This window comes from Thermobia domestica, chromosome 11 (genome assembly GCF_964235325.1).
Source record: "Thermobia domestica chromosome 11, izTheDome1.hap1.1, whole genome shotgun sequence".
Lineage (NCBI taxonomy): Eukaryota > Metazoa > Arthropoda > Insecta > Zygentoma > Lepismatidae > Thermobia > Thermobia domestica.
In genome coordinates, this window is record NC_137464.1 from 80,652,688 (window position 1) to 80,679,196 (window position 26,509).

Genomic DNA, 26,509 nt, shown 5'->3' on the forward strand with positions numbered 1-26,509 from the left:
CAAAATTTACTTGCTAGAGATTTCGTTTAGCTGAGACGCATATAGTCTAGGCCAATTCTAGGAAAGGGCTTCAAAATCACATTTTCTAACATGTTTTGTTAAAAGCATACAACCCTATTTTCTTTTCCATAGAAGTGTTCCTTATGGAACGTACTAGGTGGTTGTCACTGTGAAAAGTTTGTCTAATCATTTTAAATGACGTCATAAGATCAAACACCTACTCAATAGAGGAAAATTTTGGAAACTACCGTTTAATTTTAAAATGGCTTGAGAGAATGAGGCCACATCATACGTACAGGTAACACTGGTAGAGCCAAATTTGATAGGGTGTAGTGCTATTATGGCAACTATTTTGAAGTCCGCAATCTTGGATTCAGGTTTAAAATTTTAAATGAGAAGTTGGTCGTGTGATATATCGTTTTAGGGTAGTGTTTCACCACAAATAAAAATCGAACGTTTTTCTCGATCTAACTTTATTTCTCTAAGTTACTGCTTGTGAAATGGTGTTATCATCCTATAGAATGTTCAAAATCACTGTATCAACATAAGCGTACATTTCTACTACAACGAAAAGTGAGCTCTACTGTTGCAGCAATACTTCAGTGTAAAATGATAGTGGATCTAAACATTTTTGTGTGTTACATTTTAATTGTTTGTTTCTAAACACGAAAGAAGGTATATAAGAAATCATAACATAATTTTCTTAGAAACTAAATAGCTAACAATCAGCGAAGCTTTTTCCGTATATCCAGTTTTCTGTTGGCATTAGTCGGACATTATCTGAACGATTCTTACACAAAAATACGACTCTGGTGCAAAATATCAATCCTTTTCTACACAGACAATTTCTAGATTGCATTTACTTCCACTTTCTATACATCCACACATTATCAGCTCCGGGCCACTGGGCTGTAACGGATCAGTGGTCATTAGATGTGGAACTAGCATACCATCTATTAACTTCCATCCACACTCAAGACGAAATGGTAATTTTGGGTGGGTCTTTAATGATTACTTCCATAAATTACAAGGAGAAAGGAGACTTTGGTAAATGAACTTCGGGACCATATTTTGCAGGGTGATAGTGTACATATGAAGTGTTCAAATTACAAATTGGGAGAGCGCAATGGCCTAATACAGCGGAGAAAAAGTCTCTTAAAGTTTTAGACTCGTCGTATATATCGTACGATGCAGAAAGTTATCAAGTGGCGGCGTAGCAGAGTCAGTACCGGAGTTCACCGGTGGAAGTGCTTTCGACCTGCTCCTGTGCTATTACGATAAGTGACTAACGCTTGTGTGCTTTACAAGTTTTTTTTGTGGATTGTGATTATTGGAAAAAGACGCTTTCAATTCGTAAAAATACTGTGAAATTTGAATTCGACCGCTCTATGCGATATATAAAACCTAGTCCGAGTGACATACATATTTGGTTATCTGAAAACTTCAGTGACGTTATGAACCAAGCAGTCGCTTTACAGCTGCATAATAAGGACTTTGCTTTGTATGTGAAATTTGAAAATGATATTGTGTTTAATGAAGTGTTGAATCAGTTACCTGAAACTGTTCCCTATATTCATTCAAATGGGGTACGCAGCACTGTTCGTATTTCGAATGCTGAAATCAATTACATCAAAGTTCGGGTATTTGATTTGCCTCTTGAAGTAGACAATAGTTTTCTTCATGATGTGTTGAGTGAATATGGTGAAATCAAGCAAATTATTAACGAAAAGTGGAGTGCTACTTATAAATATGCCATTTTGAATGGGATTCGCTCTGTATATATGATTCTAAAAAAACCAATTCCTTCAAAACTTAAAGTGATGTCATACTCTGCATACGTTGCTTACTCTAATCAACCCAAAACGTGTTTCCGATGTCTGGGGACTGATCATGTACTCTCGCAGTGTAAAGTACCATCCCGTGCTTCACCTCGACAAGATTCTCGACCGAGTGCTTTACAAATGACTGATTTATCCACTGGCGGATTACCGACACAACGAAAAATAGGAACGCATGCTTTAGGGCAGTCTTCTAACCATTTTCCTCCCTCTACAGCTATCAATCATGACTCTCATAGTATCCTGCCTGCAATTGCCGATCTTAATGCCTTTCCTGCTCTCAAACCGCCGTCATGTGAAGAAACTTCCCCCGAATCTCTGTTGTCGGCTTCAAACCCAGACCCTTTAGTGCATACTTCAGATATTGAACCGAAGGTTGCCTTATCAATTAGTGAAAATACATATGCCATGTCCCTCCAAAATACGAAGAATCAAAAATCTACTTCTGCTTCACTTGATAATTATCCTACCTTCCCTCGTTCCGAAAAACAATTGAAGCCGAGTTCTTTTCAACTCCCTAGACGTTCTTTAAGGAAGAAGAGGAAAGTGTTTTCCAAGGACAGCCGTACGGTTACAGATAGTGGAAGTGAAATCGAGTCATTGACTCAGAATAGCGACGTTGATTCAAGCTTCGAAACCCAGGAGACTTCCTCAGGCGATAAACAGCACGTCCAAGCAACGAAGCAGTCTGTTACATAACAAGCTTTGGAGTGTTTCCCTCCCCTTTTGTGCGTGTCTGTTACAGGTGTTTTGCGACCATCTTTTAGTTTACAACTATGGAATGCATTTCTGTGCAGCAGTGTTTTCTTTCTGTTTTGTATTTACTATTATTGTTTTTTCTGTTATGTCGATTTGGAGGGAGTTACATTCTGATACTGTCAATTATATGTTCTACCGAAGTTTACATATTATATGAGGTTCCGCAGTTCAATCCTGCTGTGATGTCAGACCCCCCCTTTTCTTCAAACAAATGCAAGAAAATTTTGTTCTTTAAATATAAATGGTATAAAGTCTGACCGTTATAAGCAGAGCCTTAAACTATTTATTCAACAACATAATTTTGAATACGTTTTACTACAAGAAGTCAGTTTTTCTGACTTCAGTTTTCTTCCCACATACAGTGCGATTGTAAATGTAGGTACCAATGCCCGTGGGACTGCGATCCTAGTGAAAGATGGTATTGACTACTCTCAAGTGAAACGAATTCCATCGGGACGTGGTATCAGTGTTTACACTGATGGCATCTATGTGTTAAATTTGTATGGTCCATCAGGCAATAACAAACGTGCTGAACGTGAACGTTTTTATAATGAAGATATATTGTCCCTATTACCGACAGATTCTAGTTCCGTTCTTGTGGGTGGTGACCTAAACACGTTGGAACAACAACGGGACACGACTTCTCACTTCCGTCCTAGCATGGCATTTCAGAATTTTGTGAAATCTTTATCGCTTCGAGATGTATGGTGGTTCCATTGGCAGTTCCCTAAATTCACGTACAAAAATTCGGAAATGATGTCCAGGCTCGATAGGTTCTATTCCACGGATATGCACATGTATAAGGTCATCGAAATTGATATTCTTGTTCCACCGTTCAGTGATCATGCTGCCCTTTATTGTACTATAAAATTTCAGAACTTTATTAGACCAACATACGGATCAAGCTATTGGAAATTAAACACTACCCTTTTACAACATAGTGATGTGCGTACCGACTTTCATATGCGATGGACATATTGGCAAAAGCAAAGAAAATATTTTTCCAATATCATTCAATGGTGGAATCGTTATATTAAACCGAAAATAGGTAGTTTTTTTAAGTCCAAAGGTCGTGAACGAAAGCAGGATATACACAATACACTGGAATATTATTATAGTGTTTTAAATGACTTCTGGAATCATCCTAGTAGCCCTACCAATCGTCAACAGATCAATCATATTAAAACACGCATTCTCAGTGTACAATCACAATTACTTCAGAAATATTATGTCACAATGGACACGAGTGATGTAATTCCCAATGATCAACCGTCTCTTTACCATTATGTGCGTCACCAAAAACAGCGACATTCTCAATATGTGAACTCTCTTCAGACAGAAGATGGTAGGATTTTCACAGACACTCATCGTATTCATCAGACTATTTTTAATCATTTTAGTGACCTGTATGGAACAATTACCAAGGATCAGCGCACTATTAGTGAATATTTAGAAGTGTCACTCCCTCAAGTACCTGCACATTTATTTAATACCCTTATGGCACCTATACAGAAAGAAGAGATTTATTGTGTGCTTAACAGTTGCAAAGATCATAAATGCGCAGGGCCTGATGGCATCCGTTATGAACTTTACAAACAGTATTGGGGGATTTTACAGGATATTTTATGCGAATTATATAATGAACTGCTCCATCAACGTGACATACCCGATAATCCAGGAATAATAATACTAATTCCAAAGAAAGGGAAAGCAGTTACTGTTTATGATTATCGTCCCATCACGCTACTTAACACAGATATCAAAATATTCCAAAAAGTTCTTGATAATCGCCTTAAAGCGATCTACCCTTTGCTTATTAGTGACTACCAAGCCGCATTAAATCCGAAGTATAATGTGTTTGCAGCGCTTAGTAAAATTCGTGATATCTCAGCATACTATAAATTTAAACGGAATCCTGCTTTTCTCTTATCCGTTGATTTTAAACAGGCTTTTGATTGTCTATCTCATGACTACTTATTTGCGGTCCTTCGTGCGTATGGCTTTCCTCATTCATTTGTCCAGGTTGTACAGTCAATGTACAGACATGCTACAGCAAAAGTTCAAATAAATGGGCATCTCACCTCCCCTCTCAATATTAATTGTGGCATCCAACAAGGATCTCCGTTATCTATGGGATTATATTGTCTTGCTATAGACGTTTTACTACGAAAACTGATCCAACTCCATGAACCTCAGTTACATGATTTTCAAGTACTCAATGTGCAAGCTTTTGCCGACGATGTAAGTTTAATGGGCACGACACCGAAGCAATTTTGTTATCTCCAAGACTGTTTACGCGACTACCAAAATGTGAGTAGAGCTAACATTAATTATATGAAATCAACGGTTATGTTTTATTATGTGGATGCCCTCCTGGGCTATTTTCCTTTAATGGATACTTATACTATAGCCAATAATGTTAAAATATTGGGACTACGTTTCTCTTGTGATTTACAGTGCTCTTACAATGTACTATGGGATTCAATCGTACAGCAGATTCGCTTATTAACTAAAGAACATTAGTATCGTCAACTGAATTTACTGCAGAAAACTTGGTTCCTGAATACGTATATTTACTCCAAACTTTGGTATGTCGCACATATATACCCGTTACCAGAACTGTATGCGAAAAAAATGGATTCTTTATGTGTTTTTTTTCTATGGTCAAACATGTTCTTTCGAATTCATAGAAATACTCTTTATCTTCCATGTTCTGCGGGTGGATTCAATTCAGTGAATATTAGAAAAAAATGTCAGACACTGTATATGCGAACAACCTACCGCTATTACATGGACCAAACGACTCATACGTATCTATGGTTCCACTTTTGGGCAGAAAATATATTTTCGAATAATCCGCCTTTAATTCGTTTTTATAAATTGATCCCAGATTATGCACGTACTCTTATTCAATACTGGACCTACAGTGGTATTCAAGATAATCCCAGTGATTTGTCTTCCAAACAACTATATTCGCAGTTAATAAAACCAGTTTATGCGAGTACTAGTCCAATAGTGTGTCAAAAATTTCCGCAGTATAATTGGCCACGTATATGGAAAAACTGTAATTCCGAGTGTCTCACCGACGATGTTAGAAGTGCATGGTACTGTCTTATTTATGACTTATTGCCTACAAATGAGAGATTATTTGCTATCCATCGTGCAGTGAAAGAGGAGTGTTCTTTATGTGGTCAGCTTGATACTTTACTCCATCGCATCACGTCCTGTATTTCCACACGACAAATTTGGGATGCCTTGTGTCGGATGCTGGGACTTATTTGTTGACAGCCACCATCTTCATTCTCTCCCTCCATCTTACGATTTCCAGACTATCACTGGTACCCGCAGACCAAACTAAATGCTATTAATTGGTTGAATGGACATTATATATACTATATGTTACAATATCCTACTAAGTTGTCATATTTGGATTTTATTTGGTACTTACAAACTCGGAGATTGCATTTGTTTAATGCAACTTCTCAAATAGAAACAAAAAAGTTTGCAAATTTCTTACGCATCTTGCTTGTCCAACAATAATGTAGTATTTTTATTTTTCTCTCTGAAGTGATTTACTTCTCCTGATTTGTTGTGTTGTACAATGTACTATTAACATTCATGTGAAATAAAAAGTGAAAACAAAAAAAGTAGCAGCTATGACTCACGTGCCAAGGGTGTCGGGATCGATTCCCGCTGGAGTCAACATTTTTTTTGCTTCAACCAACAAAGTAGTCATTTGTAGCTACAAGTAAAATGTTAATTCACCATATGTTTATAATTAATTAAAACAATAGAAATATTCAAATCAGTTGTAAAATCTTTCAATGTTGCATGTTATCTAGCAACTATTTCGTAAATAAGGTATATTGATATCACGAGTTATATTATGGTTACCACGGTCGTTGTGTAAAAATGTTCTTGACGCTTCGTGTCTACATGTGTTGACAGTGTGAGAGTTACAAGGGGGATGAGAAGGAAATCCCCTTTGGAAATACGGGATATTGCTATAACCAAAGGAGATTTCCCCCTTATCTCCCTTGTAATCAGCGGCGCAATCCTGTCTTCAACATTGGGGCGGACGGGTAAGACTGTTCCCATATTTTTAAGCGATGTGCAAAATATTTATGAAGTCGAAAAACAATTGAATCGGTGAGTAGAAAAAGGAGAATATTCCCTAACACGTTACTTTTGAAAAATGAAAAGTAAAACTGATTACCGGATATACCATTGCTTACGTAAAAATATTTGTATGGGAGACGTGTAGCGTATGTTAAGACCTTTCATTTCCCTAAATTGCAAAAACGTAATAGGGTTGGATATTTAGTTATAGAGAAATTGCTATCGTGGAATGTTATCATTTATTTTTGGAATGTTCTCCTTTTTCTACTTACCGATTCAATTGTGGAAGATCAGGGGAGCAGAGTTGTCTTTAACATTGGGAGGTTGGCAGATTTAAGGCTTATTCTGGGGGGATATCAATTTTATCTCACTTTCCTTTGTGGCAATCGGACACAAATCATCCATTTCTCCCAAAAAAGAAAAAAACATTTCAAATCGGATTATTGGAGGCGCAGTCTCCCATTTCCAAGATTGGAGGGGACATGTCCCCCTCATCCTCCGTGCCATTTGCGCCAGTGCTTGTAATTCGCAAACTGTCAACAGATGTATACACAAAGCGTCAAGAACATTTTTTACCCAACGACTGTGGTAACCATAATGTAACTTGTGATATCAATATATTTACAAAATAGATCACATTTTATTGCTAGTTAACATGGAGTATTGAAGGATTTTACAACTAATTTGAACATTTCTATTGTTTTAATTCATTATAAACATATGGTGAATTAACATTTTACTTGTAGCTACAGATGATTACTTTATTGGTTGAAGCAAAAAAAAAGTTGACTCCAGCGGGAATCGAACCTGGGACCCTTAGCACGTAACTCACAGCTGCTACTGACTCTACCACACCTTCCTTTGACAACTTTGCGCATCGTACGATATATGCATCTAGTCTAAAATTTTAAGACTTTTTTCCCGCTATATTAGGCCATTGCGCTCTCCCAGTTTGTAATGTGAACATTTTAAATGTGCACCATCACCTTGCAAAAAATGGTTCCGAAGTTCATTTAGAAAGTCTGGTTTCTCCTTGTTAGTTTGATAGTGAGCTCTCATTTTATGTAGAGTCAAGACATCCTTCGTTGGAGGTAGTGAGGTAATATTGCTTGTCAGTTTCAGAAACATAGCCCAGCGAACTTCATGAATAGATGTAATTGTCAAGTTCGGTTCATAAAGACGAATATGTCCGCCCCTAGACACATGCCTGACATGTACCTGGGGAACGTGTCTAGTATGTTCCTCATGCCTTAAGCGTCAATGAACTACAAAATTACTCCCCCAAAATATGTTAAATCGCCTATATGCGTAATGTGTTTACATTAAGCTGAGTCTAAAAACACTTTAAACAAGTAAAAAAAATGTGTGTGGGAACCACCAAACTCTTGATTACTAGCCGCGTGCTCTTCCGAATTGGCCACGGAGGCGACGAAAATAAAGTCGCTTGTAGAGGAATAAATTGTTGACGTTTTTTGAATTTGGCTAATTCGAGTGTTCCTTTAACAGCGTATATTCGACGATAACCGTTTGGGATCAGAAAAAAATCTGCTCGCCATGTAATTTTGTGACAAAATGACGAGTGAATATTTACTTTATTTGTGGTTCTTCCATATTCACTTTCAAATGATCGGCGACAGTTGACATCTAATAAAGTTGATTCGTTTGTTGCTTCTAGTACATAGTCGCTTAGAAAAAAAGCAACAAATGCATCAAATGTGTGAGATGAATTTACAACACCTAAATGGCGCATGCCTAGGACATCTTGTGCTGTTAGGGTATCTGAAGGACGTACCTAGAACATGACAGATATATATCCCAAGTGATGACATGAAAACAAATAACTGTTAGAGTGTGAAATTGAGCCAGGTATATAAATGCTATATTTGTGGTACATAGTTGCAAATGTCAATTAGGTGTAACAAGTACCGAAAACTGTAAGTAGCTGAAGTACATTCTTAGTACATGAATATCATATGAGCCAAGTGTCGGGTACCTCAAAAGTAGCTGGGACATCTAAATGGCATATGTCTAGAACATCTTGTGCTGTTAGGGTAGTAATCCAAATGTTGATGGTTCGCTCCCACTCTTGGGTACATTTTTTTGTTTGTTTAAAGTGTTTTAGACTCACTTTAATGTAAACAAATTACACATATAGGCGCTTTAAAATATTTTGGGGGAGTAATTTTGTGGTTCATTGTCGTTTATGGCATGGGGAACATACCTAGAACATACTAGGCACATTCCAAATAAACATGTCATGAATGTGCCTAGGGGCGGACATAGACTGTGACTATCACCTGCCATCCATGTGATTTCTCTCTCAGAAGTACATAAGGCACACACTGGACACACGGTTACTTCATTGTCCCTTATTTCAACCTAATATCACTATTTTATTGTTTTGCAAACACAAGCAGAAGCAGTAGTACATCTACATCCCTATATTGTATAATAAGCTTTTCAGATCCTTTGCTTGTTGCGTCGGCTGCGTGTAGCAGAATACGTGTATCAGCTTCTTCATGATCAGCCTGCAGGTGAGATACATCATTTCCAGCAAGTGACACAACCTTCTCTGGATCCTCAAATCCTGCACCAATTACAATTTCCTGACTATGAAAGCGGACCTGCTTCTATAACGAAATACTTTGGATAGTTTAATAATTACCTGCATCTTAGGCAGAAAGTGCTCATACACAAGCACTATACCTAATATAATGTTAATGTAAAAATAACAAAAGAAGAATGTTTTTAAGATATGTAAAAAAGAAATATATTATGGGATAGTATTATGTAATTAGTTGCTATATGTAGTTGTTTATGGATACCTAATCATCATGTCTGTGTGCATGATAGTTTGAATGAAAATATATTATAAAGTGTATCAACTAATAAACCATTTGATACCGTTCATCGACTTTATAATTCTTATAGAAAAGGTGAGAATAATAGTATATATAATTATTAAAGATATTTTTACATGCAAACAATTGCTACCACTCGAGATTCATATATTAACGATCGAACCAGGTTGACGACTACCCTTGGTGAGTCGTTTTAAAAATTTTGGTTTACCTCACCCGGGATTTTTCATAAATTCATATCCCGAAGCAAAGTAAGGGTGAATTTACTTTTGTAATAAGGTTAATGAATACAAATTTCACAAGACTAAGAAGTGGTAGAATAATTATAAGAAAAATGAACGGTGAAGCAATGGAGAATGAATCCAATAATAGTGACAACGATGAACATAGTGTAGCACCAGGAATGACATCAGAAGACCGAATCTTGTTAGCCTTACAGCGACAATTGATTCAGATGTCTACCGAGTTAAAGCAGACGATAGAACATAAGTCTGAAGAATCCAACAAGCAATACGAAGAATTGAAGCAGACGATAGAACAGAAGATAGAGCAGAACTCCGAAGAATCCAACAAGCAATACGAGGAATTAAGCAGACGAATGGAACAGAAGTCAGATGAAACGAAACAATTAATTGTCCAGGCGATGAACCACATCACATCGCAGTTCGAGGAAAAGTTAAAAGGAATATCTGAGGAATGCCAGGATAATCACAACCACCTGAGCCAAGAAATCTGTGATGTAAAAAAGGATTTAGAAGTAATAGAATCTTCTGTTCAACAGCAAAAGATTCAGGTCATCAATAATTCTAACATACGTGCAAATACGCAATTGATAGCTACTCTACAGGAAGAAATTAGAACGCTACAGGTTAAGGACAACACATACCACAATAATATGGGTAGTGATCGCTTGGAGTTTCCCCACTCACCAGAGATGACTTCGCCTTCACCTGTGTCTGATGAGATTATTTTGGAAGAAATTCATCCGAAGAGTACAGATGGGCGGAAAAGAGATGGTGCAACGACACATCACGTCATGGAAAGGAATTGTCACCCAATAAGTACACGGAATGATAAAAGGAAGGTAAAGTTAAGTGTTAAGATGAGTGAAATACGGGCTATGAGTAAATTCAGTGGTAAATGTAATGAGAACGCTACTTCTTTCCTGGAAAAATTTCAGGACGAATGCAATATAATGTGTATAGATAGATCACAATATATGAAATTAATCCCTCATGTATTACTCCCACCATGTTCTTTATGGTTTAAAGCGGTACGTGATCACATCAATACATATGAGGAATTCAAAGCGGCACTGATCGCGAATTATGAAAATGACTTTTTGCTTGCAAATAGAGATGCCACCATTAGAAATCAACATTTCAATCCTCGTTTGCACAAATCTGTTGTCGAGTTTGTTGTAAATACATACAACGAATTAAAAGTCGTAAATCCCTTGCAATCGGAATCTAGAATAATAGCATCGATTCGAAATTTGCTCCCATTTAAGTTACAACAGATCTTGTTTTCTACACAGTGTATGAGTTTCAATCATCTATTAATGCTTGTCCAATGCTATGAAACTCAATACCATGCTTTGAATCAACAAGTAGGAGTGGGTAAAAATAAGAATAATTCAGATCATTTTGTACCTGTTCGGAATCTAAATATCCGTAGTGTGAACGATACGGAACACAACCTAAGCCGAGTAAATTCTAGCAATCAAAACGAGCAAAATAGGCAAAGTTATGTAGGGAATCCGCCTAACCTAATTAATCGTAGCAATCCTTATGTTAGACCATATAATCAAAATAGGTTTAAAAATAGACGGAATGTATGGCGAAATTCCAGGAATACAGCAAACTACGTGGATAGACGTAATTGGAGGTCAAGAGATGGAACTTCGCATCAAGATCCAGGTATTGAAGTAATTCCTGTACAGAACAGTAATACGGGACATAATCATGATTGTGCTGTACAATGTACTTTATTGGAACCATACACGAGTATGAATTTAAACTAATTGCGGCTGATGTGGTAGGGGTTAAACCCATATCAGCTGTAGATTCTCATGAACATTTATCTACAAATTTAAGCGATAATTCTTATGAACATTTATCTTCCAATTTACATGTTCATGTTAATGATGAAAATGATCTTTCACATGACGTCTCTGTAAATAATTATTCGGAAATAGCAATTAATAGATGTCAGTACCAATTTATACCTGTTGTAAATTGTTGTTGGTACGAAGATGATACTGTCAATGATGGTTTTAATATTGAAGAAAATTTTGTATTTTTAAAATCATATAGTACAGCTAAAATACCTATTAAAGTCAATGGGTTAAGTACTGAAGCTTTACTTGATACTGGAGCAAATGCCTCTCTATTATCGTATTCATTGTGGAAAGCAATTACTAGTAATTATTCGAATCCTAAGCTACAAAAGGCTGAGAACCTTATTATAGTTGATTTTACCGGTAAACATAAAAAGAGAGTAGCTGGAATTACTCGTGTGACAATAACTATTCAAGATTTTGAAATATCAATCCCTATTCTGGTAATAAAGGAACTTAACGAGAAATTAATTATGGGTTTAGATTTATTATCTCAATTACGTGTCATGCTTGATTTTAAAAACCAAACGTTGACTATACCTGGTATACCTCAGGAAATCGTTCAGAAACTGCTTCCAAAATTAGATAATATTGCTTGTCAATATAATAATATTTCTCATGTAGTGAATAATGTTTCTGTTAGTGCAGAAAGTGGTAAATTAAATGATCAACGAATGGAAGACACACAAAATTTGGTGGATTTAAAAGACGATGTATTGTTTTCTGAACTTGTTAAATCACTCGAAAGCAATCTTGATTTTACAGATAATACAGTAAAAGCTGACTTTAAGAATATTCTATATAAACATAAAAATGTATTTTCAGAACGTCCTGGGCGTTGCAAGGATTTTGTTTATTCTTTTAAAGTTAAAACAGACAAACCCATAGTAACCAAGCCTTATATAATTCCATATAGATACAGGGAAAATGTACGTCAGCAAATTACAGATATGTTAAGAGATGGGATCATTAGGCCTTCACGAAGCGTGCATCTTAATCCATTACATGTTGTTCCAAAGAAAAATGGTTCTCTACGTGTGGTTTTAGATTTGAGACGTACGAATTGTCACATTGATCTGGAACAAGTGAGGTATCCTCCAGTGGAAGAAATACTAGCCTCTTTACAAGGGAATGCAGTCTTCGGAAATTTAGATCTAGTAATGGCATATAACCAGGTCGAACTACATGAAGATTCGAAACCGTACACAGCATTTAGTTTTGAAGGTCACTTATACGAATACAACCGTGTAGTCTTTGGGCTTATCAATGGTAGTGCGGCGTTAGCATCCTGCTTGAACAAAGTTCTAGGTCAAGACTTACGTAGCAACGTGATAACCTACGCCGATGACATCTTAATCATGGGGAAAAATCCACATGAATATTTGAAGTACTTAGATATAGTTTTAGATAGATTGGAAAGTTCGGGCCTTACTATCAATCTACAGAAATCAAAATTTCTGCAGAATTCCATAGAATTTCTTGGATACCAAATTGATGCCTCTGGTTTACAATTCAGCCAATCTAAAGTACAAGCCATAGAAGATCTGCCTGCTCCATTAAATGTGTAACAGACACGGCAAATATTAGGGCTCTTCAATTGGTTTCGCAAAGCCATCCCACGATTTGCTGAGATAGCCCAGCCTTTATTTATGATTATAAAGAAAGGGGTACCATGGCAATGGGGTCCGATTCAAGAACACAGTTTTAATAAGTTGAAGGAGTGCGTAAAACAAAACATCCATTTGAATCACCCCCGATATGACGTTCCTTTCTATGTTCAGTGTGACGGTTCCCAACTTGGAATCTCTGCAGTACTCTGGCAACCTAATCCAACTATTCAAGAACCGGCTGTTATTCATTGCGCTAGCCGTACTTTAAAGAAAGCTGAAAAAGGATACACCACGACAGAAATCGAACTTTTGGCTGTACGTTTTGCGATACAAAAATTTGCTCCATATCTTAGCGGATGTCATTTCATAGTACTTACCGATCATAATTCATTGCGATACCTTAACAGCGTACAGGGATATAATAACAGACTACTTCGCTGGTCGTTAGATCTTCAAGCTTATGATTTCGAAGTACGACACATTAAAGGGGTAGATAATGGACCCGTTGATACCTTATCACGTCTGTTTCCTGGAGAAGAACAACATATCTTGTCCATCAACGAATTTAAGATCTTACAGGATGAAATAGCTACCATTTCAATAGAAGATCTACGGGAACATCAAATGAATTATCATGAATATAAACAAATTATGGAACATTTATCTTCATGCAGTGAGAAATGTAATTGTCCCAAACATTGGAATTCCAGATTTAAATTAACCAACGGAATTCTACTTATTAAAGATTTTAAATTCAAATCTAGAAACAAAATTTGTATTCCACCTACGTTAACAACACGCATATTAAAGGCCTATCATGACGATTTCGGTCATTTTGGTTATGTAAAGGTATGTGCCTTGATTAATAAATCCTTTTACTGGAGGGGAATGAGAGCTCAAATCAAAAATTATATCAAGGACTGTATTGAGTGCATGCGAATTAAACATAATTACCAGGCTGTACAAAAACCAATGCTCTCAATAACGCCTGAGAGACCACATTCGTTTCTGTCAATCGATCTATATGGACCTTTACCAAGAGCGGCTACTGGAGAAACTTATTTACTAACAACCATGGATATCTTTTCACGTTATGTAGTAGCTTATCCTCTGCGTAGAGCAACTTCCGCTGCTATCATAAATAAAATCTTGAATGTATATATTCCCCATTGTGGCCCTATCGAACACATATTATGTGATAATGGTTCACAGTTCAAAAGTGATGTGTTCATCAAAGCCATGAACAAGGCTAACATTAAAATTCATTTTGTAACTCCGTACCATCCTAGTAGCTCTATTGTAGAAAATGTACATCGCAATTTTGGTATGTTGTTTCGACACTTTTGTAAAGATAAACATGCCGAATGGGTCAAGCATATCAATCAAATCACGTACCTTTTGAATTATTCTATATCAGATACTTTAGGCGTGTCTCCTGCTAATGTGCATAATGGTTCTGATTTGGTTTTCCCTGTGGAACAACATTTTGATGTCAAGTTAGAAGATTCAACAATTATAGATTCTTCCAGTTTAGTGAATATGGTAAAAATCCGAAGACATAACAAATTTTTGAAACGTAATTCTCAAGTAGAGTCTTTGCAAGAAGGAAAATATCGGATCAAGGTCAATGACTTAGTTTTTGTTAAACAACATCCACAAAGTAATATGTTGTTAAAGAAGATTTATAAATTTTGTGACATTTTCTCAGGCCCTTATTTATGTTTTAAGGAAATAAATCCTAAAGTTTTTGAATTGTTGAACGCTAAAACGGGTACGTCAATTGGACTTCGGAATATAGATGAGTTAAAGTCAGGAAACCTACTCAGTATACAAAGGAAAAATGGATGCATCTAGTGAAAGAGTTAGTCGCGCCTGACATTCTTGCTCAAATAAATAGGAATGAAGAAGACTGAAAAAAAAATAACAAAAGGGTGTCTGCTGTTTATGTAAAAATAGATTTATTCTCTTCCTTTTGGTTATTCAAACGTAGGTTATGTTTAAATTTTGATTTTTGTTCAATTTAATTTTCTTTGATTTTCATTAACTAACGATAAGTTTCCAATGATTTTTATTCTTTCTTATTAACGTGAAGGATTATAATTTAATTCATGATTGATTAAACACAAAAATTGTTTTCATTATATTAATTTGTGTTGAAACTTTATTGTCAAAAATAAGTATTAATGAAATGAAAGATTTGTTATAAATGTATCTATATATATGAAATGAAATGAAGATACATACGAGGTGCAATCAAAATGTGATGGACATAAGTAATGTAAGACCATTATTGTAAACGGACCAGTGGTTCTTGAAGATAAAAGCCAAGCTCGCTTGTGACTTTTATATTCAGTCCAATTGTCGGGCGACATTTTATATAACGAAATACTTTGGATAGTTTAATAATTACCTGCACCTTAGGCAGAAAGTGCTCATACACAAGCACTATACCTAATATAATGTTAATGTAAAAATAACAAAAGAAGAATGTTTTTAAGATATGTAAAAAAGAAATATATTATGGGATAGTATTATGTAATTAGTTGCTATATGTAGTTGTTTATGGATACCTAATCATCATGTCTGTGTGCATGATAGTTTGAATGAAAATATATTATAAAGTGTATCAACTAATAAACCATTTGATACCGTTCATCGACTTTATAATTCTTATAGAAAAGGTGAGAATAATAGTATATATAATTATTAAAGATATTTTTACATGCAAACAATTGCTACCACTCGAGATTCATATATTAACGATCGAACCAGGTTGACGACTACCCTTGGTGAGTCGTTTTACTTCTGAAGTGAAACACCGCAGCAAAATCACCAAAGGGTGATATTTAGTAATTTTCCGATTGCTCTTACAAGGGCCCCCATCAATAATTGTATGTGTCTTCAAGTTAGATACACACAATTGCGTCTACTTCACACCATACCCAAGTATTGTAGCCAGGTCAGATTGATGACTAGATTTTAGTGTATAATCTACTCTTGTTAGTGACAGAGGAACTGCACACAACTCCTTCAGAAGAAGTTCATCAATGTTTATGTCTCACTTTCCACTGATACTGCAATGCGCCGTAAAATATCCTTGTCAGCCTTAACGGTCTTGGTTTTTAGCTATAGATGCTTTTCTTTATTACAGTAAAGACAAGAGGAAGTTTTGGACCCTTTCTTTGGGTAACTGTCTTAGAAGTCAGTATTTCCTGTAACCAGTCGATTTTCCACAAAATCTGTCATCTGCTTTCCTGTTTTGTATGCATGCACAAGATTCTTCCATATATCTTCTGAAGCCACACCACCAGTAACAGCGGCACTAAAGCTTAAATGTGTTTTTCTTGAAAGACATGATACCTCTGAAACTGATCAACAAGTTTCATGACATCGTCGAAATCCCTTTTGATTATTGATATATTGTAGTCTTTGTGAGGACTTCATCATCAACATCCTCATGTAAAAGCCCCAAAAGTGGTCTGGTATCCTCTGTTAAAGATGCGCGTTCATTATAGATGATTGAGGGATTTAGGATTTAGATTCCCGTTCTTTCGGCATCTAAGGCCATTTAGCCCTCGTTTTGAGAGATGACGTCCCTCGGCGAGCACACAATCCGGGGAAAGGGAAGGAAGAAAGGATTGGGAAAGGAAGGAAGCGGCCTGGGACCTACAAATTAGGTACCACCCCGGCATTTGCCTGGTGTGAATGAGGAAAACCCAGGAAAACCTCATTCAAGGTGGTTGGCCTGAAAAAGCGTTTTACACTTTTTCGACCGAGTGCCCACTCCGGGAATCGTACCCGGGACCGCTCGCACCGAAGGCGAGAGTGTTAGGGACTACGCTACGCGGGGCCAGTATAGGTGATTGACCAACGATTATGAGCTGTTCTACTAATGCCTATCAACCCTCCAACCAACTTTCAAGTTTTGTTTATATGTTCTAGGAGAAGATCAAACGGTACTTGACTGAAGTTGTATGTCGATTCTTTGGCCACAAAATCACCAACTAAGAAACCCTTATAAATCTCCGGTGCTATGTGAAGAAGATGTGCCATATTTGCTATAAATACAGCACTCCATCTTGTGTAATGAGTATGGTCGTAAACTGCAAACCATGGCACCATGCTCTTAAAGGCATTCATGTAAATTCTAATCACCACTTCTCAAGGCACGTGTGAATGCTAATAGAATAGATACAAATCCCATATATTGTCTCCAATATGCAAAGCTTAGCTTGTCACTGTTTTCTGTATCGTACTCTGCAAGAAGGTCTTGAAATTCTTCAATGTTTAAAACAAGGTCTTCATAGCTTGCTCTTGCTGCATCGATTTGACTACTCTTTATGTGTTTCAACACTAGATTTGCAAGTACAAAACAGCGTTTATTTACTACAGCATGTAATAACTATACCGCAATTAGGGATATACTTTCTTTCCCTTAACTCTTTCGGGTGGAACGCAATTCACGCACGGAGCATATAGTTTGCTTTAAAATATTAAAATCATAAAAATCAGAAGGTAAACTCAGGTGACTATTACTCATTACACATACTATATTATACATTATGTGATCAAAAGTATTCGGACACCCCTAAAAACATACGTTTTTCATATTAGGTGCATTGTGCTGCCAACTACTGCCAGGTACTCATTATCAGCTACTTCTGTAGTCATTAGACATCGTGAGAAAGCAGAATGGGGCGCTCCGCGGAACTCGCGGACTTCGAAGCGTGGTAATATGATTGGGTGTCACTTGTGTCAGAAGTCTGTACGCAAGATTTCCACACTCCTAAACATCTCTAGTTCCACTGTGTCTGATGTGATAGTGAAGTGGAAACGTGAAGGGACACGTATAGCACAAAAGCGTACAGGCCGACCTTGTCTGTTGACTGACAGAGACCGCCAACAGTTGAAGAGGGTCATAAAGTGTAATAAGCAGACATCTATCCAGATCATCACACAGGAATTCCAAACTGCATCAGGATCCACTCCAAGTACTATGACAGTTAGGCTTGAGGTGAGAAACCTTGGATTTCGTGGTCGAGCGGCTGCTCATAAGCCATACATCACACACGTAAATCCCAAACGACCATCGCGTGGTGTAAGGAGCGTAAACATTGGACGATTGAACAGTGGAGAAACGTTGTGTGGAGTGACGAATCACGGTACACAATTTGGCGATCCGATGGCAGGGTGTGGGTATGGCGAATGCCCGGTGAACGTCATATGTCAGCATGTGTAGTGCCAACAGTAAAATACGGAGGTGGTGGTGTTATGGTGTGGCCGTGCTTTTCTTGGAGAGGGCTTGCGCCCCTTGTTGTTTTGCGTGGCACTCTCACAGCGCAGGCTTACATTGATGTTTTAGCACCTTCTTGTTTCCCACTGTTGAAGAGCAATTCGGGGATGGCGATTGCATCTTTCAACATAATCGAACACCTGTTCACACTGCACGGCCTGTGGCGGAGTGGTTACATGACCATAACATCCCTGTAATGGACTGGCCTGCACAGAGTCCTGACTTGAATACTATAGAACACCTTTGGGATGTTTTGGAAGTCCGACTTCGTGCCAGGCCTCACCGACCTACATCGATACCTCTCCTCAATTCAGCACCCCGTGAAGAATGGGCTGCCATTCCCCAAGAAACCTTCCAGCACCTGATTGAAAGTATGCCTGCGAGAGTGGAAACTGTCATCAAGGCTAAGGGTGGACCAACACCATATTGAATTCGAGCAGTACCGATGGAGGGCGCCACGAATTTGTAAGTCATCTTCAGCCAGGTGTCCGGATGCTTTTGATCACATAGTGTACATAGCTTATTGAAGTTTTTTTTTTTTTTAGGATTTCCACCAGAAAGCAGTTTATTGCAGGCAGAAAAAAAGAATTTCAAGTTTAGCTTGAAGCTGTTCTGTTTGGTGGTGCACCAGGCCTAGACTCATGATAGATACACTTATGTGGAAAAGACTTTTCTATCTACTGTAATACATTGCAGAACCGAGAATAATCCCTTTCCGTTATGAAGAGGTTATTGAAACGTTTGGGGGGAAAAGGGCTGTCCGCGTTCGTATCTGAGAGTATTCGTAAAATGGAGGGTTTTGTTCCGTAAGAGAACATATATTTTTGCCAGGATAAAAAGATCTGTCCATATTATAGAGGTGTCCGTCAAGAGAGGTTTCACTGTATTTACAACTAATGTTGTGGACTATGATACTGTTGTTTGGAAGTGCGCCTGGCATCCTTGGACACCTTTCATAGTTGCAGAAATAGGGTTGGGTTTGAAATTCTTGAAATGGGTAAACACAATGGAAAGTATTTAGTACATCTAGCAAGAAACATATAATTTTACACAGAAATGAGTAGAATTCGCGAAGTAGAGTTTAATTTGGTAAATATAATTGCAAGAATTTTACTGGTTTTGAGTCAGTTTGAAAATTCTCTTTAGTGTTATTTTTAGAGGGGGCAAAAACTAATTTAGGGGCAGTGCTCCCTCTAGCTCCTCTCTGGCTACGGGTCTAAATAGTTCTCATACAGCAGCAATTCTTACGCTTACAAAGAAATAGGTTTTTCTTCCACCATTTCATTCATTTCTAATCATCACCGTCTCCTTTAGCTTAGCCGGCATAACCGTGAGACGTAAAACTCAAACATTTCATTTCATTTTTTACATTTTCTAGAAAATTACACATCACTCACGCATGTAATGTAGTTCAGCCCAATAACAACTATCGATTGGTCTATTATCACCTTTAGGCATTTTTTGTTAAACGTTAATAATAATGTATGCTACGTAATTATTATTATCTGGGTATTACACAGACATAGGACTATCATGTATTAGATTGGTGTCAATGAAATATTCTTTTTAACGTATGGTGGAAAGTCACCTCAACAACACAACGCAAAGATGAACTAGAGTCACGAGTCTAACGTCACAAACTCAGTACACGTCCAGCAATCGGGATGAGGTACCCAGACAATTAGAAGGAAGAGCTTTGTTGAACACAGTCGTATGAAAGTGCACCATAAAGAAAGCACAGTTGCCAGTTCCTTTACGTATTCAAACTGAGACATTCTGCACAGCAAGCCGAAAAATCATTATCAGTGCTTTGGCCCGGAATAGCGAATGAACGCTCCAATTGCCATTGGTTTGTCAAATTTTCTTATGGTGACATAGTATCGCAAAATGGCCCCCATGAGCACCGGCCAACATCAAGTTTGGATGAGCTATTTAGGAATATCATGGAAGTAGACCCCTGGAAAAGTGTTCGTGGCATTACAGAGAAGTTAGACATACACCATGCCACTGTGGTTCGACGACTCTGGGTAATCAGTAAGATAAAAAAAAAAGTAAGACACATGCGAACCACCTAAGTTGACACCAGTCAACAAGAATCGCTGTCTGGAGGTGTGGAGTTCCCTAAGTGTAAGGAATAACCAGGAAAGTTTTCTGCATCAAATTTTTATTTCGGATTTACAAAATGGATAAGTTGTTACAATCGTAAACGTTCAGGACATTGGTTGGTAAGTTATCAACTTCCAGGATGTTTTTATGAATTACCTCTCCATCCACAGAAATTGTTGTTGCTGGTATGGTAGTTTATGGTAGGAGTGATCCATCATGTCTTTCTAAGGCCACGAACTTTCCAATCCACCCTCGTATCAATGCAGATCGTTACAATGCTCCATTAAATGTACCGCAAAATTGTCCGCAATATCTGGCGATGATCAACAGACACAATTCCTCATGTTGCTCGATAATGTCGCCCACATGCCACACAAAAGACGTTGCAGACTCTCCATGACTAGCGGTGTGCAACCCTGCCCCACCCACTGTATTACTCGTGCAATACACCTCGATTATCCTTCAGAGGAAAGATTTCCTCTAATGATCGAGAACTTCTTCGCATTGCGGGTGTGAGTTCCATATAAAAGTTTTTTCATAAAGAACCACCAACAAAGAACTCTATTCGAAGTGGTATTAATAATATTTTTAAATGGAAATCGTCTGGTAGGTCTTCCCATCTGAAGCAGATGTCGAGAGCGTTCGAGCTTGTTTTCAACGCAGCTCTCAAAGATCTACATCGAGAGCTAGTCGAGAACTTCAAAAGTCGAACAATTGTGTCAATTGTGTGGCGTGTAGTGTGTAAGCGTTTACAGATGTAGCAATGTTGAGTGCAGTTGCTACAACATTTAGCATCTTATGATCACGCGCCTTGCAAACTATTTTGTGAGTCATTCAGAGTTATGGAGTGACTGATTTGTTTTAAAGAAACCGTATTTCAGTGATAAGGGAACGTTCCATGTGACGGGAAGAGTGAACAAACTGGAAGCTTTGGAGACTGAAAAGTCTCATAAAATAGTTGAATTTGTACGTGATTCACCAAAATCAAATGTGTTTTGAACAATTTCACCTTCCAAAGTAGGTCTATACGGTCAGTCTCGAAGAAACTGACTGGAGAAACATTTCTACATATGCTTATTATGTGGTTTGTGCCAAAGCTTGAACATGACAATGCAAACTTTATCTATCAACTGAATGGAATCCCTTGCTACTTTTATCGCAATTGGGAATTATCTTAATCAGACACTGTCACACCGCTGAATTTGGCGAGCCGCTAACACTGATTAACTGCTTTTACGTCGGCCATCAAGACCACCGGGTTTAACCTTCTGCGACTTTTCTCCTAAAGACATTGTGTACAAACCACCTCAACAAGATATTACTAAGATGCAGCAGCACGTTACTGTTGCAGTGCAAACTGCTGATGAAAACATGCTGAAAAGGGTCTGGGGGGAATTGCATTACCGAATTGATGTATGCAGGATAACAAAGGGGGCTAATATTGAGCATTTGCGGGTTAGCTATTATAATTTTACAACTAAAACTTGGACAGTTACAGTACTCATGTGTAAAATTTTAAGTAATTTTCATAATCGTTCAAATTATCTTTAAGTGTCCTGTATAAAATACTCTTGTTCCTGCCAGAGTCAGTTCTAAATCTCCAAACTATACTACAGAAGCTCAATATTTTATATCACCTAGGTGTATATATATAGTTTGCCCTGTATTATTTTTTTTATATTATAAATAGTTTTTGAAGCATTTTTCTATAGATCCATCCACCAGCACACGACGATTGTCAAATCAACTTGGCATATCCCAGTGCACTGTAATGCGTCACTTTCACGAATTCGGGAAAACCATCAATAGCTGTCCCATTGTGCCACATGAGTTGACCCCAGCTCATATCAGAGAAGAGTGTATGGCGCCGACAACTGCTGTAAAATCCGTATAATGTGGATTTTCTGAAACGGATTGTGACTTGTGACAAAAACAGGTGTTTTTCGGATCCGAATATGAGAAAGAAAAAGTAGTTGAGCAAGAGCCAACTTTCCGAATTAGTCGTCAAACAGGACTGTTTCCAGCATAATGTCATGTTCTATGTTTGGTACAATTACGAGGGGTAATTTCACTTCGAGTTCGTTTGTAACGTTGAATCATTAACCCCGACCTTTATTCCAAATAGTTGGAGCAGATGTGTGCTGCATTGCTGCAAAATAACCTGAATTGGTGATCCGAATGCGCACCCAACTGCAATAGGATAGTGAAAAACACACTTAATTCGAAAAAAAATTAGGAACTAGATGGTATTAAACTGATGACACACCCGGCATATAGTCCTGACATTGCCCCTTTGGATTACTACTTGTTTCAGTCCATGGCGTACTTCCTGAAATCACGATGCTTCAAAATAGCGGTGACTGATTTTTTTTTCTTTAAGGACAAAACATGGTATCGATGTGGAATCGAGAAACAAGTAAGAAGATGGCTACAGACAGTCCAACATGAAGGTCTATACTTTTAATGTATTGTATTGTAATAATAAGCTTTTATTGCATTCTAATAAATACAGATATGTTGTGTACCAGAATGTTGAATGACTTATTACATACCCTTATTGCTCCTTACCTGAACGTAGTACTGAATATACACTACAAGAGCTCTCAGCAATCTATCCACTTGAGGCAGGCTTATGAAGTTGAAAAAATCAGTGGGAAGCAACTCAACCACTTGAAATAGTGCCACCTCTTTGACGTAGGTCAGAGTGACTACAGTCCGCTGCTTGGTCAAGGACTGAATAGCTTTGAAACGGAACTCCTCAATACTTCCCACTGCGTCACGGAAAGTTATGTCAACGTTAATTTTCCGTTTTTCAAGCTGAGCATGTGACTTCACTTTTATTTGTTGCAACGATATCAGCTTATCCTCAGGGGATGCCAATGTATCTGCATCTTTTCTAGAAAAGTAAGAAGAATCCATTGACTACATTGTGGTGCTATAAGTAATATATACGTCACTGTCAGAAAAAATCAAAGAAGAAAGATTTTAAAAAATGAAAAATCAAATATAACGTAAATAAATAAACAATTTCAGCAGAATAAAAACTTCAGATCGACACTTTAACGCCATAAAGGTTATTTTTTCTCTATTTTGTCGAAACCTACGCGTGAGAGTTTATCCTCAAGCAATGGCATTTTGTTTAATTCGATATGATGTATCAACTGATACTAAATTAGAATCAGATAGTCAGAATTTAAAATTTAAAAGTTATTGATAGCTTTGGGCTTTATCTCATTATCCATACCATGTACTATCATCCTGCTAGCGTCATAATGAAGAAGTTAATGAGGATTTATATCAGCATGAGATTCATCTTAATAGCTGGAATGGTCCTCGTAAATTATCAATTTTTAAAGCTGCCTTCACACCAGGATCTTGTGAACCGCTCACAAGAGCCGCTCATGTGAACCTGTAGCGTGAAGGCATTGAATACTTCTGAGCCACTCGAAAGATTGTGATACCAAATGGTAGCCATGCTAAAATCAGAAGAAGTCGCAGCTTTAATCTTGGCGATAAAATGCAAGAAAAAAGGAAAGAAGATATAAAACAATGTGGATTCATTTTGTAAATCGATCAATTCTGGAAGAATGTTCATTTTACAGTAAGTTTCCTAAACTGAGAAAAGATGAAATATTTTTTTTTTTAATTACTTCAGGATGTCTATATCTTCGTTGGACGAACTGTTTAATAGTTTAAAATGTACATTTCATCAGAGTAACACCAAAACTAGAACAATTTCAACATCAAATATATATATACACAATTTTCTCCATTCCAACTGAGTTCACGCTCACGTGTGAAGGGCTGTCATAAGACTTCATGTTATTTTCTGACCCGCCAGCAGCGCGCTTGAGCCAGCTACTGGCAGAATGATCTTCATAGCAGCTCAGAGCCGCGGCTCACTTGAACCGAAGAACATGTGTGAAGAAATACATTTAAGACAATGTAAAGCTAGCTGTTGCAGCTCTCGCGAGCGGCCCACACGATCCTAGTGTGGAGGCTATCTTAGTTTATACAAAAATTCATTTTTCTCGGAAACTACGCATGAGCTTTTGTAACGACATGTATTATTTACTTCAGCTCAATGATGCCTATCGATTTGTAGCGAATAATACTGTAGAATTTAAATAATAGTAATAGTAATAGTTATAAAACGGCAAGGCCACATGAGAAATATGAGAATCAAAATAATCTCTCACCCTCAAAATTCTAAAGTCTACAGTGCATTTTCAGTCATTTTGAAGACACTCTAATGTGTGTGTGCTTTAAGCAAATCCGGCCTTGATTTTTTTCCTGGGCACAACCTTGTCAAATAAGTCAATTTACCATGAAGTTATTAAAAAAATCTATGGGCGAAAAAATACTTATCGGTCACCATAAAATGATTGTTCTTGTCTATACTTATGAGGTATATCATAAGCCAGTAGCTGCATCTGATTAAATCCAACATGACTCGCACAGCGCAAACTGAAGTGACCATTTTTTTTTTTCTGAAAACGTCCATAGTTATGTTTTTTTCTGATGGACTGGATAAGTAATGTTGTTGCCGTAGCAACATTAATGCTGGATTTCTGGTACTTTCAGTTTGACATAAAAGATGCTGTCTCTATGTCACATTATGTAAGATTCCAAAGCTTATATTCTGCACTTGCTGGATACATAAGCCATAGGAAATACATATAACTCTATGCTTTTGTCTGTTTTCAGATCTGAGAGAGTGGGATATAAATACGTGACAACAGCAAAATCTAGTTTAACACATGTAAGCTCAGACGCAGAAACTCCCAAATAACTCGAAATATTAATAAATTATAAGGTTGAATTAAGGCCATGTAAGTGAGTACACAATTTAGCATATAATATTTACGAAAGTGGTATTATACAGGTTAATCGTTGGAAATTGCGAAAGGTCTCGGCCGTCATTCTGCTGTTGGCGGCGACGAATTAAAGGCGATCACCTCATGAAACGACATGATATATATCTACTATAGCGGAACTCACCCCAGTGCATTTTTTAAGAAATCTCTACTGGGTATCCAGGCACAAAAGGAACCTTGACACACATACCAAAATTCAAACGCACAGAGATCTTTTTAAAGTGCATTTTTGTATAATGTACACCTTTGAAATAATGACATACAAAATGACGTATATGTCAGACTTCTACTAACCGTTTCCTTTCCGATTCAACACATCGCCACCAATACAGGAGCGGGCATTATCTTTTTTACATTTTGGCTCAAATCCGCCTTCACGCCGGTACTTAAAGATAAATCCGAACTGTGCTCTCATAATTGGATACTTTCCTTCATTTGTTTATTTATTTCTATATCCATAGTTTTGAGTTGGACATAGACATGACAAGGACAAAAAAATGCGACTGGTACAGATGGAGAGGATAAAAAAACACACAATACAAGACAGAAACTACTCATCAAGGAAATAACAATACATGAACTCGACTAAACATTGCCCTAACGAAATCATTTTATGTGTACGTATGTATTCAATACTAAATATTACTACAATACTTTATTTTTTAAGAAACAATATAATCAAAAATGTATCTTTGTGGTTTAAATCTTATTATTGGTTTAAATAATAGCATGTAAGCTTTTTTGTTAGTGGTTTCACTTCTGCTATAATTTTTACACTTTAAATCTCAATCTGTTTCACATTGTTTGTTTTCTCTCCTGTTTTAAAGCGTGTTATTACACTTATAACTGGTTAATTTCTAGTATTATTTTCACACTTCAAATTTTAACTTGTCCCATACTATTTGGTTTCTTACCTGTATTACAGCA

The 26,509-nt window shown here is 37.2% G+C and overlaps 1 protein-coding gene across 1 annotated transcript in view; it reads right to left on the minus strand.

The window, feature by feature from the left end:
- LOC145664221 (protein phosphatase 1 regulatory subunit 36-like) overlaps window positions 1-26,509 on the minus strand; it is a 61,592-nt gene that overhangs the window by 26,649 nt on the left and 8,434 nt on the right. Inside the window, exon 3 of the mRNA XM_081730678.1 lies at window positions 23,274-23,601. Coding sequence (XP_081586804.1) covers window positions 23,274-23,601 — 328 coding nt within the window. The remainder of the gene's footprint in view (window positions 1-23,273; window positions 23,602-26,509) is intronic.